The sequence below is a fragment of the Colobus angolensis genome, unplaced genomic scaffold (genome assembly GCF_000951035.1).
Source record: "Colobus angolensis palliatus isolate OR3802 unplaced genomic scaffold, Cang.pa_1.0 Scaffold235, whole genome shotgun sequence".
Taxonomy (NCBI): domain Eukaryota; kingdom Metazoa; phylum Chordata; class Mammalia; order Primates; family Cercopithecidae; genus Colobus; species Colobus angolensis.
In genome coordinates this window covers 4,626,782-4,643,210 of record NW_012115544.1, presented here as the reverse complement: position 1 = coordinate 4,643,210, position 16,429 = coordinate 4,626,782, and the positions used below count along the sequence as shown (strand labels likewise).

The 16,429-nt window shown below is 40.3% G+C and overlaps 1 protein-coding gene across 5 annotated transcripts in view; it reads left to right on the top strand.

Annotated features, from left to right (window-relative positions):
• Positions 1-16,429, top strand: part of ELF2 (E74-like factor 2 (ets domain transcription factor)) — a 126,897-nt gene that overhangs the window by 89,586 nt on the left and 20,882 nt on the right. For 4 of the 5 annotated variants that reach the window (XM_011944645.1, XM_011944643.1, XM_011944644.1 and 1 more), the window contains exon 1: positions 10,200-10,551. The exons of the other annotated variant lie outside the window; for it this stretch is intronic. In XM_011944645.1, the coding sequence (XP_011800035.1) occupies positions 10,494-10,551 (58 nt within the window). In that variant the 5' untranslated portion in view covers positions 10,200-10,493. Of the gene's footprint in view, positions 1-10,199; positions 10,552-16,429 lie in introns of those variants that run through there. 5 annotated transcript variants of the gene reach the window in all.

The following is a 16,429-nucleotide window of genomic DNA, read 5'->3' as shown; positions in this document are numbered from 1 at the left end:
AAATAAAGAATAGCAAATGAAATCCATCATTGATTTAAAAATACATAATGACTAAATTCATAATAGGAAGGCAAAGGTGGCTGTATATTAAAAAGTTAATTATTGTAGTAGCCATGTGACTAGATTAAAGGAGAAAACTGTAATCATCTCTATAGATTCAAAAAAAATTTGTTAAGGCCGGGCGCGGTGGCTCAAGCCTGTAATCCCAGCACTTTGGGAGGCCGAGGAGGGCGGATCACAAGGTCAGAAGATCGAGACCATCCTGGCTAACACGGTGAAGCCCCGTCTCTACTAAAAATGCAAAAAGTTAGCCAGGCGTGGTGGTGGGCACCTGTAGTCCCAGCTACTCAGGAGGCTGAGGCCGGAGAATGGTGTGAACCCAGGAGGTGGAGCTTGCAGTGAGCCGAGATCGTGCCACTACACTCCAGCCTGGGTGGCAGAGTGAGACTCCGTCAAAAAAAAAAAGAAAAATTAAAATTTGCTGAGGATAAAAGACTCTTAATCTGTATTGGCACCTGATAAAGAGCACATACTAAAAATCTATAGCAGGCTGGCACAGTGGCTCACGCCTGTAATTCCAGCACTTTGGGAGGCCGAGGTGAGCAGATCACTTGAGGTCAGGAGTTTGAGACCAACCTGGCCAACATGGTGAAACTCTGTCTCTGCTGAAAATACAAGAATTAGCTGGGGGTGGTGTTGCATACCTGTAATCCCAGCTACTTGGGAGGCTGAGGTGCGAGAATTGCTTGAATCTGGGAGGTGGAGGTTGCAGTGAGCTGTGACCGTGCCACTGCACTCCAGCCTGGGCAACAGAACAAGACTCTGTCTCAAAAAAAAAATTCTATAGCAAAATCATGCTTAATGGAGAAAGAAGATGCCAGCTATCAACTTTACTAACTAGAATTATTATTGGATGTCCTAGCTAATGCAATGAGACAGGGGAAAAAAGACATAAAGATCAGAATAGAAGAAACAAAATTGTTATTATTTACAGATGACTTAATTAACACATAAAATTTAAGAGATGATCCAGATAAACTGTTAACATTGCTAAGAAGTTTTATCGGGTTTGCCATAGGCAGGAGCAATAATCAATAAGAAATGAAACAAAAATCCCATTGATAATAGTAAAAAAAAAAAAAACACCCTTTACTAGGGAGCTAAGAATAACTCTAAAATATATAAAGATAAATAAAGAAATCTAAAATTAGATCCCTATTTCATATCCCCTCATTTTATTCATTTTTTAAAATGGCATTACTTTAATCTTCTTTTTGCACAACAGTCTCATCTTCCTCCCTCCCAAATAAGCATCAAATTTAAGTTGATTAATGTATATTTTCTTAGTATGTTGAGGTTGTATGTCCTTTGTATGTAATTAAAATTTATATAAATAGTGTTATGTATCTTATTTTCTTTCCTGCTTTTTAAAGTAAGCACTGTTCCTAATATCCTTGCGTGTTGCTTTGCGTATATCTTATTTGTTGCTCAAACTGCTGCAGAGTATTCCCTGTTAAACATCACCACATTTTACCTTTCTACTTACCTTTCTACTTACTCATAATAAATAACCTTCAGTCCCTACTTTTATCCTCGTGCTGCATAACAAGCCACTCCAAAATTTATTGCCTTGAAACAAGAACCAGTTATTGTTTTCGTCAGACTTATGGGCTAGTTATGTGGCTCTGCTGTGTTGGCTTTGGTCCTGTATCTAGGATCATCTGTGGATCAGCTGGGAACTAACTGGTCTAGGAGGGCCTTAGCTAGGACAACTCAGCCCTCCTTTTGTCTTTCCTATTATCTTATTTCTTTTTTGTTTCTTAAGATGTTAGTTGCCAGGTGTGGTGGCTCACGCCTGTAATCCCAGCACTTTGGGAGGTTGAGGCGGTGGATCACCTGAGGTCGGGAGGTGGAGACCAGCCTGACCAACCTGGGGAAACCCCGTCTACTAAAAATACAAAAAATTAGCTGGGCATGGTGGCATATGCTTGTAATCCCAGCTACTCAGGAGGCTGAGGCAGAAGAATCCCTTGAACCTGAGAGGTAGAGGTTGCAGTGAGCCTGGGCAACGAGTGAAACTCCATCCCCCCCCCCCAAAAAAAAAAGTCAGTCAAGAACTCCAGTATTATGTTAAAGTGATATTTAAAAAGATTAATAATATTAATGGCCATCCCTGTTTTGTTCCTAATCTTGAAGGGAATGTATCTGAAGTTTAAACTTGAAATTGTTATAGTCTTTAGTATGTAATGTATATACCAACTTAAGGAATTCTTTTCTATTCCTTTTGTTTTGTAACTATGAGTCCTATCGCGTGCTTTTTTGGCATTTAATAAGTCACTTTTCTCTTTTACTGTATTAATATGGTCAGTTGATGGATTCCCAGATGTTGAACTCTTGTAGTTTGAGGATAAATGTTACTCATCATTTTGCTTTGCGTTGCTTTAAGTTAAGGAGTCTTGGAATCTATTCATAAGTGAAGTGGAACCATAATTTTCTTTTCTTGTCTTTATCTGCTTTTGGAATCAAGATTACACTGGCTCATAAAATAATCCAGGTAGCTTTCACTTATTTTTATATTTTCTGCAAACAGCTTGTGTAAGTTAAGAATTAATTTTGAAATTTGCTAAAATTTGCATTAAAAATATTCAAGCCTGGGTTTTTTTTTTTTTTTTTTCTGTGGAGGGAAGGTTTTGTATTGTGTTTTAATTTCTTTACTATTTACTATTCTATTCAATTTTGTGTGTGTGTGCCTCCTGGGAATTTTATATACTTCTAATAGTTTATATGTTTCATCCAGATGTCAACTTCAATAGCATATAATTGTTCATAATACTATTTTATTATTATTATTTATAATTTTTTTTTTGAGACCGAGTCTCTGTTGCCCAGGCTGGAGTGCAGTGGCGCGATCTGGGCTCACTGCAAGCTCCGCCTCCCGGGTTCACGCCATTCTCCGGCCTCAGCCTCCTGAGTAGCTGGGACTACAGGCACCCGCCGCCCGGTCCAGCTAAGATTTTGTATTTTTTAGTAGAGACGGGGTTTCACCGTGTTAGCCAGGATGGTCTTGATCTCCTGACCTCTTGATCTGCTCGCCTGGGCCTCCTAAAGTGCTGGGATTACAGGCGTGAGCCAGTGCGCCCAGCCTATTATTATTATTATTTTTGAGACGGAGTCTGGCTCTATCGCCCAGGCTGGAGTGCAGTGACATGATTCGGGCTCACTGCAAGCTCCGCCTCCCGGGTTCACGCCATTCTCCGGCCTCAGCCTCCTGAGTAGCTGGGACTACAGGCACCCGCCGCCCGGTCCAGCTAAGATTTTGTATTTTTTAGTAGAGACGGGGTTTCACCATGTTGGCCAGGCTGGTCTCAAACTCCTGACCTCAGGTGATCCACCCACCTCGGCCTCCCAAAGTGCTGGGATTAGAGGTGTGAGCCACCACGCCCGGCTCTATTTTTTTTTTTTTTGGTAGCATTTTACTTTATTTTATTTCTGAGATGGAATGTCGCTCTGTTGCCCAGGCTGGAGTGCAGTGGCACAATCTCAGCTCACTGCAACCTCCTTCTCCCAGGTTCAAGCAATTCTCCTGCCCCAGCCTCTGGAGTAGCTGGGATTACAGGCGTGCACCACCACGCCCAGCTAATTTTTGTATTTTTAGTAGAGACGGGGTTTCACCATGTTTGCCAGGCTGGTCTTGAACTCTTGACCTCGGGTGATCCAATCGCCTCACCCTCCCAAAGTGCTGGGATTACAGGAGTGAGCCACCACATCCGGTCTATTTTATTATTTTTAAATATCAATTATATCTGTGGTTATTTCCCCCTTTTTGTTCCATATTATATATATACATATATATATATATTCTCTATATATATTCTGTTTTCTTGACAATCTTTGCCAAAATCTGTTTATTTTATTAATCTTTTCAAAGTAATCTTCTGGTTTTGTGAATCTTCTGTATTTTTGAAAAGTATTATTTTCTGGCTGGGTACAGTGGCTCATGCCTGTAATCCCAACACTGTGGGAAGCCAAGGTGGGAGGATTGCTTGCATCCAGCAATTCGAGACCAGTCTGGGCAAGTGATCCTCCCATCTCTACAAAAAATAAAAAATTAGCCATGTGCGATGGTACACACCTGGAGTCCCAGCTACTTGGGAGGTTGAAGTGAGAGGTTCACTTGAACCCAGGAGGTTGAGGCTGCACTGAGTTGTGATAGCAGCACTGCACTCAGCCTGGGCAACAGAGGGAGACACTGTCTCAAAAACAAATTACTATATTCTATTTCATGCCTTTATAGAAAAATGGCCAAGGACATGAATAGTCAATTCACAGGGGAAATGTTAATGGTCAGTAAGTATATGAAAAATATTTATCCTTAATACTTAAATACATGCATGTTAATACGACAATGAAAAATTTCTTGTTACTCAACACATGGCAGAAATTTAAAAATTCAGCTTATATCTTGGATTGACAAGCATGTGAGAAAAATGGTAACTCTACCAAACCACTGGACTTGCATAGCCACTTTGGACAGAATTATGTCAAATTAAAATTGTACTTACAAGCTGAGTGTGGTGGTGTGTGTCTTAGCTACTCAGGAGACCAGTGGGAGGCTATCTTGAGACCAGGAGTTCAAGACTATCGTGGGCAACATGGCCAGACCCTCTAAAATTATTTTAAAAAATTAGCCAGGCATGGAATATGACTGTAGTCCTAGCTAAGTTAAGAGGCTGAGGTGGAGGGTCACTTGAGCCCAGAAGTTCAAGGCTGCAGTGAATTATGGTCATGCCACTATTCTCTAGCCTCAGTGACAGAGTGAGACCCATACCAAAAAAGAAAAAAAGAAAATGCTTATTTTATGACCTAGAAACTTTGTTTGTTGGTATATGATGTGGAGAGACTGTAGCATACATGTTTAAGAAAACATAATTTTTTTTTTGCAGAATTATTTATAAAAGTGAGAAATGGAAACTCTTTGCTAATGTGATGAATAACTTTATTAGATAATGTGATGAATAACTTAGATAAGTGATGAATAAAATGGGGTAAATGCATACATTGGAATACTTTGTAGCATTTAAAAAGCATAGCTATATTTACTTATACTGACATGGATAGAATGTAAATATTGAATGTTAAAAAATACATTTTAGAATGGCATATGTAGTTTAATGTCATTTATGTACCCAGAGCATGTAAAATAATACTATATGTCATTCAGGGATACATACACAAACACATATGTACATATGTAAATATATATGCATGTAAAAGTATAAAAAATAGAATGGAAGAATATACACTAAACTCATGACAGCAATTTCTCTGGAGAGATGGAAGGGGGTCTGGGGGTCGTATTCAAAAATGCCATCTTCATCTTTTATATGTTATTTCTTAGGGGGAAAACAATCTTACAGCATAAATGAGTAGTTGTAGGTTCTGGTTGAGAAGGGGATATGACCATGTTACATTATTTTTAGTAATTTCCTATATGGTTTAAATCCCCCTAAAAATGTATAAGAGATGAGTTCTTAAACTAGGAACATAGATGACTAAGTTTTCTAACCTGGTAAGATGATGGTTACTGATAGAGTAAATGAAATCTGTAGATAAAGGATCTTTAGTTATCTGTTGGTTATTCAAGTAGAGATGTTTATTATACAATTGGAAATTAGTACCTATATATTTTTTAAAAAGTAAATCAAGACTTGATATGCTGATTTTTGAATCAGTATAGTAATAGTATTGAAAGTCCTTGGCCAGGCGCGGTGGCTCACGCCTGTAATGCCAGCACTTTGGGAGGCCGAGGTGGGCGGATCACCGGAGGTCAGGAGTTAGAGACCAGCCGACTAACATGGAGAAACCCCGTCTCTACTAAAACTACAAAATTAGCTGGGTGTGGTGGTGCATTCCTGTAATCCCAGCTACTCTGGAGGCTGAGGTAGGAGAATTGCTTGAACCTGGGAGGCGGAGGTTGCGGTGAGCAAAGATCTCGTCATTGCACTCCAGCCTGGGCAACGAGCGAAACTCCGTCTCAGAAAAAAAAAAAAAAAGAGAGAGAGAGAGAAAAAAAGTCCTCGGTGGGGGTGGATAATACCACTCTAGAGGGAGAGAGTGGAGAATGAGGAGACAAGGTGGCTAAGGATCACACTTTGGGCGAAACAGTCATGTTTAACGGTGGTGTAGAAGTGGGTGAAGACAACTGAAAAGAAATAGGAAGAAACAAAGACAGTTTACTATCATGAAAATCAAACGAAGGGAAGGATTTCAATAAAGGGGTAGTCAACAATATTTGGAGAAGCAGTAAGATGGAGACTGAGAAGAGGTCACCGGATTTGGCAATTAAAAACTCAGTATTGACATTTGAAGAATTTTTCAGTGGGTAGAGTTCAGAAAGTATTGTAAGAGAAGAAAAAATTAGTTAATCTAAATATTCCTTTTGGAATTAAATGAGATTTGACTAGTATATTTTCAGTTAAAATTTTTATCGTAAATTTTTTTTTTTTTTTTTTTTAAAGAGAGAGTCTTGCTCTGTCTCCCAGGCTGGAGTGCAGTGGCATGATCTCGGTTCACTGCAACCTTCGTCTCCTGGGTTCAAATGATTCTCCTGCCTCAGTCTCCCGAGTAGCTGAGACTACAGGCATGTGCCACCACATCCAGCTAATTTTTTTATTTTTAGTAGAGACGGGGTGTCACCACATTGGCCAGGCTGGTCTCAAATTCCCAACCTCAGGTGATCCACCCGCCTCGGCCCCCCCACAGTGCTGAGATTACAGGCGTGACCCACCGTGCCCAGCCTGTAATTTTTCATAAACATGCTAAACAAGAATTATATATGGGCCCTTGTAAAGTTTCACAAGAATTGCAAATTTTTTTCCAGTGGATTCAAGATACTACATATTCTTCGATGATAATAAAGAACTCAAACCCTTGAAATCAGTTGTCATAAATGTTGTTTATAGAGATAATTAACTATTTTAACTCATGTACATTTGGTGCTTAATAGATGCTATTTTAAAAAGTTGCTTGTGCCCAGGCGCGGTGGCTCACGCCTGTAATTCCAGCACTTTGGGAGGCCAAGGCGGGCAGATCACGAGGTCAGGAGATAGAGACCATCCTGGCTAACACGGTGAAACCCTGTCTCTACTAAAAATACAAAAAATTAGCTGGGCGTGGTGGGGGGGCGCCTGTAGTCCCAGCACTTGGGAGGCTGAGGCAGGAGAAGGGCGTGAACCCGGGAGGTGGAGCTTGCAGTGAGCTGAGATCCTGCCACTGCACTCCAGCCTGGGCGGCAGAGCGAGACTCCGTCTCAAAAAGAAAAGAAAAAACGTTGTCTGTCTAACACCCATAGAGGAGACTAGCTGCAGGGCTGGGCACAAATCATGCCTGTAATCCCAACACTTTGGGAGGCCAAGGCAGGAGGATTGCTTGAGGCAAGGAGTTGACGACCCTCCTTGATAGACCCTGTTTCTGTAAATAAATGAATTAATTAATGACTAGCTGCAATACTTAGCTGACAGTCTTCTAAGAGTGGCTGCTAAGAATTGAACGGAATGGTTTGTCTAGTATAAATCATAAAGCGAAGAATCAACAAGTCTCAAGGAGAGCCTGGCCCAGGGATAAGTTAAAATGCAAAAAACATGAACCTAAGTCAGATCACACCTAAGCTAAGTACGTATCAAAAACAGTACATACTGGACCCTTACTCATCAGAGGATTTTCATGGTTGTACATATGACAGAAAGACTTACAATAAAATTACTTTTAGGAGGTATGATCCTCTGAGAATCTAAAATTAGCCATAGTCCTTTTCCTCAGAAAAAATACACATTTCATTAACAAAAATTTGCCTCTTTGAGCTCCTGTTAAAAATGTATGCCTTATGAAGGCTTTTATAATTATAAATAATTTAACATCCTCGGGTGGTAATTATACCCACTCTATATACACCCTATTATTTAATTTCATATATAAGCAGTCCTGTGTATCATACTGTCTCTAAGACTTTCACCCTTGGTGGGTGGGGAATTTTGTATGAATTGAGAAGGCTTAATTTCTTCCTTTTGTTACGTAATTTAGTGCTACCAGCTTAATAAACATCTACAACAGAAACTTGCTTAAAGTAAGTACTGGATAATAATTTGTTGAATAAATGAATTAGTTTATGACTATGGGTTCGAACATCTTCATTTTAATAATACTTTATAAAACCTGACTATTAAATAAATCAGTAACATAAAAAGCTCAAATAGACATTTAAACAGTAGTATAAAATATATGAAATAATTAATCTTTTTTCTTTGTACATCTGTAGACTGCACTTCTGTAACTATTGTCTATTTTCTGATGTTGACAGACCAGACTTTACTTGGTGCTCTTAAATTACGTGATTCCAACTTGTCCTTCACAGACATATTTTTCTTACGGTTTTCTTGACCCTGTTTTTTCCCTAAACATGCTCAAGATACCAACTTTGAATTTCATTGTTGTATGAGAAAAAGTTAAGACAGCTTGGCCTCTTCCTATTCTCGCATTTTTCACTTCTCAAAACTTTTTTCTTCCATTTTTCTCTCTTAACTTCCCATTGCTTTACCTTTGGCATTAAAAAAAAATCAACCATTTTGCAGTTTATAATACTATAAATATAATAGTAGTAACATGGATTTAACTTTTATCTTTTTATAACTTCTAAATTTTATAGAAGACTGTTTTGTAAGAGTTTTGACCTTGAAGTAATAAGATACTTTGTAAACTTTGTTAAGTAACTTCTTGGGCCTCAGTTTCCCAATGTGTAAAGTGAAGAAGTGGACTGACTCTGTGGTTCTCAAATAACTAGCTGTAGTGCAGTGGTGCGATCATAGCTCACTGCAACCCGAAACTCCTGGGCTCAAGAAAACGGCTGGCTTCAGACTTGAGTCCCTAGGTGCACAGGCCCATCACAATGCCCAGCTAAGGATGATGCTTACTTTAAACTGATTGGCAATAAAATACAAAAGCTACCATGTAGTTCATTTTGTCCCATACATGGCAGGTTTACCTAATTCAAGAAAGAGATCCTTATTTAAAGAGGAGTTGTACTTTGGAAATAGCATGTAGGTTCTTTTTTGGGAGAGTGAGGATCATGGTGATAGGGGTAGGGTAAAAGGACCAAGAGAATAAATGAGTATTAGGATAAATGAGAAAAAATAGTCATGGGTTATGTAAATCCATTCTGATGCTGCACTCAGGTTGGGCAAGATTTTATGAAATGATATCGCTTTAATGTTACCACTGAAAACTTTTTTTCTCTACACAGTTAGATCATAAAAATTGTCACCTTGTTATTTTAAATTTGTAACTGCCAGATCTTTTTGTTTATTCAGCAAATACTGAGCACTTACTCTGTAGGAGGCACTGTTCCTTTATGTAAGTTTTGTGTGCCAACAACTTTAGGATAACCCTTTGTTTCAAACAATTTATGTATTATGAAATTCTGAAACCAGGGAAGCATTTTAATGAAGCGTCATTCGTCATTATATTGGTTTGATTTCTTGTGTTCAGTAAATTGAGTCATTAAATTGGCGATTTATCTCCCTCGTCCATTGTATTTTAACATGTATTTGTAATAAGGTTTTCAGCAAGAATTTTTTTTTGAAGTAAATGACAATATAAATTTGTTTCCAAATGAACCAAACAGAAATGAAAGGGTACATGAATTTCATGATTAGCATATTGGGGGAGTCTAATCTCCAGAGGTTGGTGTGTTCTACTAAGTACCCGTTTAATGTGCTCTTTGACACTTCTGTTAAGGGAAAAGGACGAAGTTGGTCTCGGAAAGTTGGGAACTCTTTACTTTCCAAGTAAAGGTTTCAGAATATGTTCTAGGTATGACTTTTTTGTTGGTGTTCCTGTGTTAAAGTGCGGATGTTTCATGTTGCATAAGGTTTGAAAAAGCCAAAAGAAGTTAAATAGCCACCTTTATTTACAGCTGCAGGACTAGGTATTAGATTGCTTCCAGGAAGAAAATATGATTAATGGCTCTTTTCCAGAGGGGGGACAATTGCAGACTTTTCTTCCGCAGAGCGTGAAATGTGCCTCTTCCTGCCGAGGGGCTGTGTCCTCGCGCGGCTCCCGGAGCCGTTTCCCAGCCTCAGGTGTCTCTCGCCGCAGGCTGCTGCCGCTCTCTGGAGCGAGCGTCCGGGACTTCCTGTCTAGGCGCGGGGCGGAAGGATCGCGTTGCCAGCTGGGGCGGCCGCCACAGCCGCCGCCGCCGCCACCGCCCCTGCCCCTGCCGTTAGGTGGTGGGGTTTCTCAGCCCGGCGGCGGGAGGCGGGCCGGCCTCGGCTTCCTGTCGGAGGACGCGCAAGGATCCGGGCGTCGGAGTGTGTGCGAGTGCGTGAGTGTGTGTCGGTCGCACGGCGTGTGTCTCCGGCCGCGGGTTCCGCCTCCTCCCCTGCCGCCGCTGCTCACGGTGTAAGTCAATGTGAAGCAGCAGCTCCAGCCCCGGGATAAACATGGCGACGTCTCTGCATGAGGGACCCACGAACCAGCTGGATCTGCTCATCCGGGCCGGTAAGGGCAGGGGAACTTTTCTCCCGTGCATCGGTGCAGCAGGAGAGGGGGTGCACAGAAGGCGGGTGACTCCCCTGTAGCAGTCTGTGCTGGGGGTACAGTGTCCACCTCACAGTCACTGGGGCGGCTGGGGGAAAGGGGGGAGTGAATGAAGTAATGGAGGCGACGAATCAGGAAGTGATCACCTTGGAGAGTAACCTGCCTCGAATCCGGCGCTGTCGCTTCAGGGTGGGTTCGGCGAGCAGCAGCAGCAGCTGCCGGGCGGAGCGCTGGCAGCGGGTGCTGGAGAACGGAGCCGCGGTTAAGTTGGGGACTCGGGGGCGGACGAGTTGTGCGCTTCACCCCAGTTGCTGAGGAACCAGGAAGTGAGTGAGGCTGTTGTCTCTCGGCAGCGCCTGCCACGCTGTCTGGCCGGAGAGGCCGCTACTGCCCGCGGTCGGGGGCGGCGGGCTTCTCCAGGGAACGCTCGCCACCCCTGCTCGGTTCTCCCTTCAGACTTCGTCCACAATTCCATGACTTCCGCATGGACCAGGCAGCCAGGGCCGATGTCCGGTGGACCGATACCCGCCAAAAAAAAAAATGCTCTGACCCTCCCTCCTCCGCACATTCCCACCTTATGCAGTCTCAGGAGTAACGGTCCTGGACAGGTCACTTAATAATGTTGAGTAACCGGGATGATGTTTCAGGGGCCCGCCTCCCTTTGCTCATTTAATGGGTGGCTGTAAAGAAACTAGGTTTATGCCCCTTCCTTCGTGGGTTTTTTTTTAGGGGGAGAATGGGAAGAACACAATATATTTGTACCCCTGACCTAGAGGGTTCGGCGTCAGAGAAGAACATTTATTTTTGTAAACAGTGGGTGAATGTTAAGGAGCGAGGCGGGAGGGAGGGAGTCTTGGCCCTAGGGAAGTCTCAGCACGGAATTGCCCCTTTCCCCCCTCCCCCCAAACCTCCCACCACAGCGGAAGCGCCTCGGAAAGGACAGAACGGACGGGATTGACAGGCCTCTGGTTCCAATCTGGTCTCTGAGGTGTTGCAAATTAGAACGTTGATTTCTGGGGGCGGGACTACGGGCCCTCGCTGGGCCAATGAAGATTGGGCGGGAGTGAAGCTGACAATGTACGCATGGAATTGGAGGGAAGAGGAGTGTAAACACGGAAGTGGCCGCAGGGGTGGGGGATGTGCGGCGCCACTGCTGCAGCGGAAGGGCACGGACTTAAGTTACATAGAAAAAGAAGCTTTGCTTAATAGCAGCGCAGTGAGGGTTCTGAATCGATGTAGCACTGCTTGAATAGTGTTTACTTACTGTAATAGTAAGCATACATGTTCCTTTTCCCGGTTCCTATTTCATATTGCCATGGATGGGAAGTGGACGATGAGAAATATTCAGGGAACACAGTAGTTCTGTAAAAGATCTTGACAGTTTTCCATCCATTGTTTTTAGGTAAGGGACTTCAAATTAGTAGTTTGCCTGGCAAAACTCTGTGACTCAGTTCTTTTGGGGGAAATCATGAACACACGTGTATCCTAAGTTAACGGAAGCACTCTAGGTTCAATGTCTGAAATAATATATAGGTATTGAATACCACGCAGTGGTGACCAGTCTTTTATTCTATAAAATGTAATAATATGTATTTCAGAGGTTCCAAAGGAAAATACAGTTTACTGTGTAGTGATTAAAACACATCTGTTTGACAGTTGCTTTCTGGTCAGAACAAGAACTTAAGTTTTAGTAAGAGAGCACAATGAGAACTTGATTCCTTTGTATATATTGTCCATTACTACAATATGAATTAAGGGATGGAATTTTTGGTTTTATATTATTGGTACTAATGATACATGAAGTTGTGGGGTCAATGATATTTCTGTGATTATTGAATATGTACAGTTCACGACATGTTGTTTCCAGTAGCTGCGAACGCTCAGAAAGAACCTTAGAATGCCCTTGCATCAAAACTTTGAAAGATACTATAAAGGTAGGAGGGCTTAACTTTGCCATTGGAAAGTCTTTTTTCATAAGCTTTTGGAATTACCAGCGAAACTGAATATGGCCTGTAGATGTTTTCCTTGGAGTGTGTATGTGTGTATATAAAAGACTGTCTTTGGTTTGAAAAGACAAAAGTTTTGTCTTCCTTTGATAAAGGGGTTTCAAAAAGTTAAGTGCTGTTTTCCAGCTCTACTGCATTTCTGTACTATATGGGAATCTTAAAGTTTAAGATAATAATGTTTTGTAAATAATATGTTTTACATACAATTATTTTCAAGTTATTTCACCAATTAAGTTCATGTAATCTGAAGCTCCCTTACAAGCCTTATTTTGGAAGGAAACTTGAGAGAGGTTTGCTCATTTACCCAAGGTTTATTCAGTGTGTTAAAAGTTTGGGAGGAAAGATGGCCCAGAAGATTAGGAATCATGATTCTAAATTTTTATTGCTGCCAATTTTCAATAGCATTGGTAGGATAATGTTTCTAAAGTTTGTGTTTGTGTAATGGACAGAATACCTTTTTATCTCCTTGAGGGAAGTCATCAAGTGTGAGAGAATTCGTCCTCACAAAGATTTTACAGTCTGGGGAGACAGGTGAAAATCTATATAATGTATAAATGTAAAAAATAGCTCCAGTGATTGCTGTAATGGGTTGATGATTAGTGTAGAATGATATTTATACAACTTCTAGAGGAGATAAGCTTTAGGTTAATATTTTCAGCATAACTTGTTTCTAAGCAAGTGTATAACACTTAATATTATCACTGTTGCTACACATGTTAAGGTAGCTGTTAAGCTCTAATATACTTTTGATTTTATTTTCTTCCTTTAGAGGCGTTATCATGTATGCATTCCTTTAGCTATAAACATGCTGCCAGAGGAGTCTGAGTAAAGGATGAAATAAATAAGGTTATTTATTAAAACTCACTGTCATTTTACAAAGTACGTTTGTAGTAAAGTCTCGAAATACTTTAGAAAACTTTCATGGACAATATGATATATGAGAATGAGCCTTGACCCTGAAGAGTTGAGGATCTATATCTAGCTGTCACTAAACTAGCTAGTGACTTAACCTCTTTAGGGCTTCATTTTCTCTTAGAGGACAGGGTTGACTAGATGATTCCTAATGACTTTTAAAGCTCTAAAATAAGTGGCTTGGAAATACTTAATGGAAAGGTAAGGCTTCTCCTTGGGGTTTTTTTTTTTTTTTAATATTACACCATGTGAGTGAATATGTCTATATGTTCCTTATGTAATTGGGAGGTTAACTTTTTTTTATCCAGTCTTTGAAAATAAAAATGTATGCCAAATTGTAACTTGAGGCTCTTCATATGTTTAAGTCTGTAATATAGTTTATTTAATAATTTAGGCTTATTTCTAGTGTATATAGCTTAATATAGGAAAAAACAAATGTCTAGCATTGTTACTTTCCTAATATTTATGTGAAAGTATTGTATATGTACAGTCTGGATTTTCTGGAAGATTTCTGCCTTATTCTCTAGTATACCTTCCTTGACTTTTTCTTTATTTGTCTTTTCTTATTTTATTTTTTTTCCACATTTGCGAAATAAGGTAACCAGAAGTTTTGGTGAACAATGCAGTTATTAAATGAAGGTGAAACTTTTCTGAAAAGTTAGCCTAAATATTTTCACTGACAAAACCTATTATTAAAGTTAATTATGAAATTGAAATCATTTCTGATTTACTATAAATTGGAATATGTAGTCTCAATCTTGAAAAGATCAAATTGAAAAAAATTTAGCAGTATAAAAAAAGTTAAAAGCAGTATGTGAATAGATGCATTAAAATGAAACTCAAGGAATGACACTGGTTTTCTTTTTAAAAAGTTCATTTGGGCCGGGTGCAGTGGCTCACGCCTGTAATCCCAGCACTTTGGGAGGCTGAGGCGGGCGGATCACAAGGTCAGCAGATCGAGACCATCTTGACTAACACGGTGAAACCCCGTCTCTACTAAAAATACAAAAAATTAGCTGGGCGTGGTGACGGGCGCCTGTAGTCCCAGCTACTCGGGAAGCTGAGGCAGGAGAATGGCGTGAACCTGGGAGGCGGAGCTTGCGGTGAGCAGAGATCGTGCCACTGCACTCCAGCCCCGGGCTCAAAAAAAAAAAAAAAGCTCATTTGCAAAGGAATTTAAGAAATTACCCTTCACAAATCATTGCAGCATTGGTACTAAAATTCATGTAAAAACTGAGTTACATGGTCACATCAGTCCGTGTGTAAATAGCCAGTCAGAATCATTCAACATAAAACTATTTTAGAAACAAATTTGGTTGGTGGAGAAGGGCAGGCAGCAGAATGTTTTTGGTAACTATTTAAAATGACTCCTCGTGTTTGATAATTGTGTAAAATGATTGATTCCTTGTGACATCTATAGCAAAATGTTCAAAAAGATGCAAAGACAGGCTTAAGAAAAGCTTTTTAAAAACTCTTTATATGTGAGTAGACAAATACTGTTTAACTTATAGAATCGTAATTTTTCTTTCTTATTATTATTTATTTTATTTTTCAAGATGGAGCCTTGCTCTGTCGCCCAGCCTGGAGTGCAGTGGTACAATCTTTGCTCACCTCTGCCTTCCAGGTTCAAGTGATTCTCCCACTTCAGCCTCCCAAGTAGCTGGGATTACAGGCGTGAGCCACTACGCCCGGCTAATTTTTGTATTTTTAGTAGAAACGGGGTTTTACCGTGTTGGCCAGGCTGATCTTGAAATCCTGACCTCAGGTGATCCACCCACCTTGGCCTCCCAAAGTGCTGGAATTACAGACGTGAGCCACAGCTCCCAGCCTCAAATCATAATTTGTCATCTATACACTGATGTTTATGTTTAGAAGCTAAAACTTATATAAGCTTGGGGATAGAATTTGGTTGTTATTAATTACAGTCGATGATGAAGTACAGCTGCGCTTCTCAAAAACCAAACGCTCTGACCTGGATTCCGGGAGTCCCAAGAGCCTTTCACAGGATCTGTAAAGACAAAATTGTTTTGAAAATAATACTAAGACATTATTTACCTTTTCACTTTCAAAAGTGTAAGGAGGAGTTAGGAGCTGTGTATAGATGGGTTATTCCAATAGATTGAAAGAGGAAGGAGAATCCACCTGCCTTCTACTAAATCAAGTATAGTAGGATTTGCAAAAATATATAAAACAAAGTTACTCACTTTTTGTTTTTTTAAAGTTATTTTTGGCCAGGCATGGTGATTCATGCCTGTAATCCCAGCACTTTGGGAAGCCAAGGCAAGAGGATCTCTTGAGCCTGGGAGTTTGAGACCAGCCTGGATGACATACTGAGACCTCCGTCACTTAAAAAAAATAAAAATAGCTGGTTGTGCTGGTGCATGCCTGTGGTGCCAGCTACCTGAGAGGCTGAAGTGGGAGGATCACAGCCAGGAAGTCTAAGCTACAGTGAACCACCAACAGAGCGAGACCTTGTCTCAAAAAAGTTATTTTTCATAAAAAATATTACTTGTGTTTGCAGTAATGGGTGTATTATTTTAAATGAATTAATAATTTTGAAGTTTTCTTTGTAATTTCAAATATGATAAATACAGATAAAATCTCTTTGAGGTCTTCAGTATTTTGAGTGTAAAAGTGTCCTCTGATAAAAAAGGTTGGGAGGATAGCTGAATTACAGTGTTCTTTAGGTCTGTACTATATGGAAGCCACTAGCCACATGTATCTGAGTACTTAAAATGTAGCTAAGAAACTCACTTTTAAATTTTAATTAATTTAAACTCAAAAACAAGCAGTGGGAAACTTCCTTATATTGATTACACATTGAAATAAAATATTCAATGTCCTGGGTTAAATGAAGGTATTAATTTCTCCTTTGCTTTTACAAATGTAGCTACTGGAAAATTTAAAATTATATGTGGCTT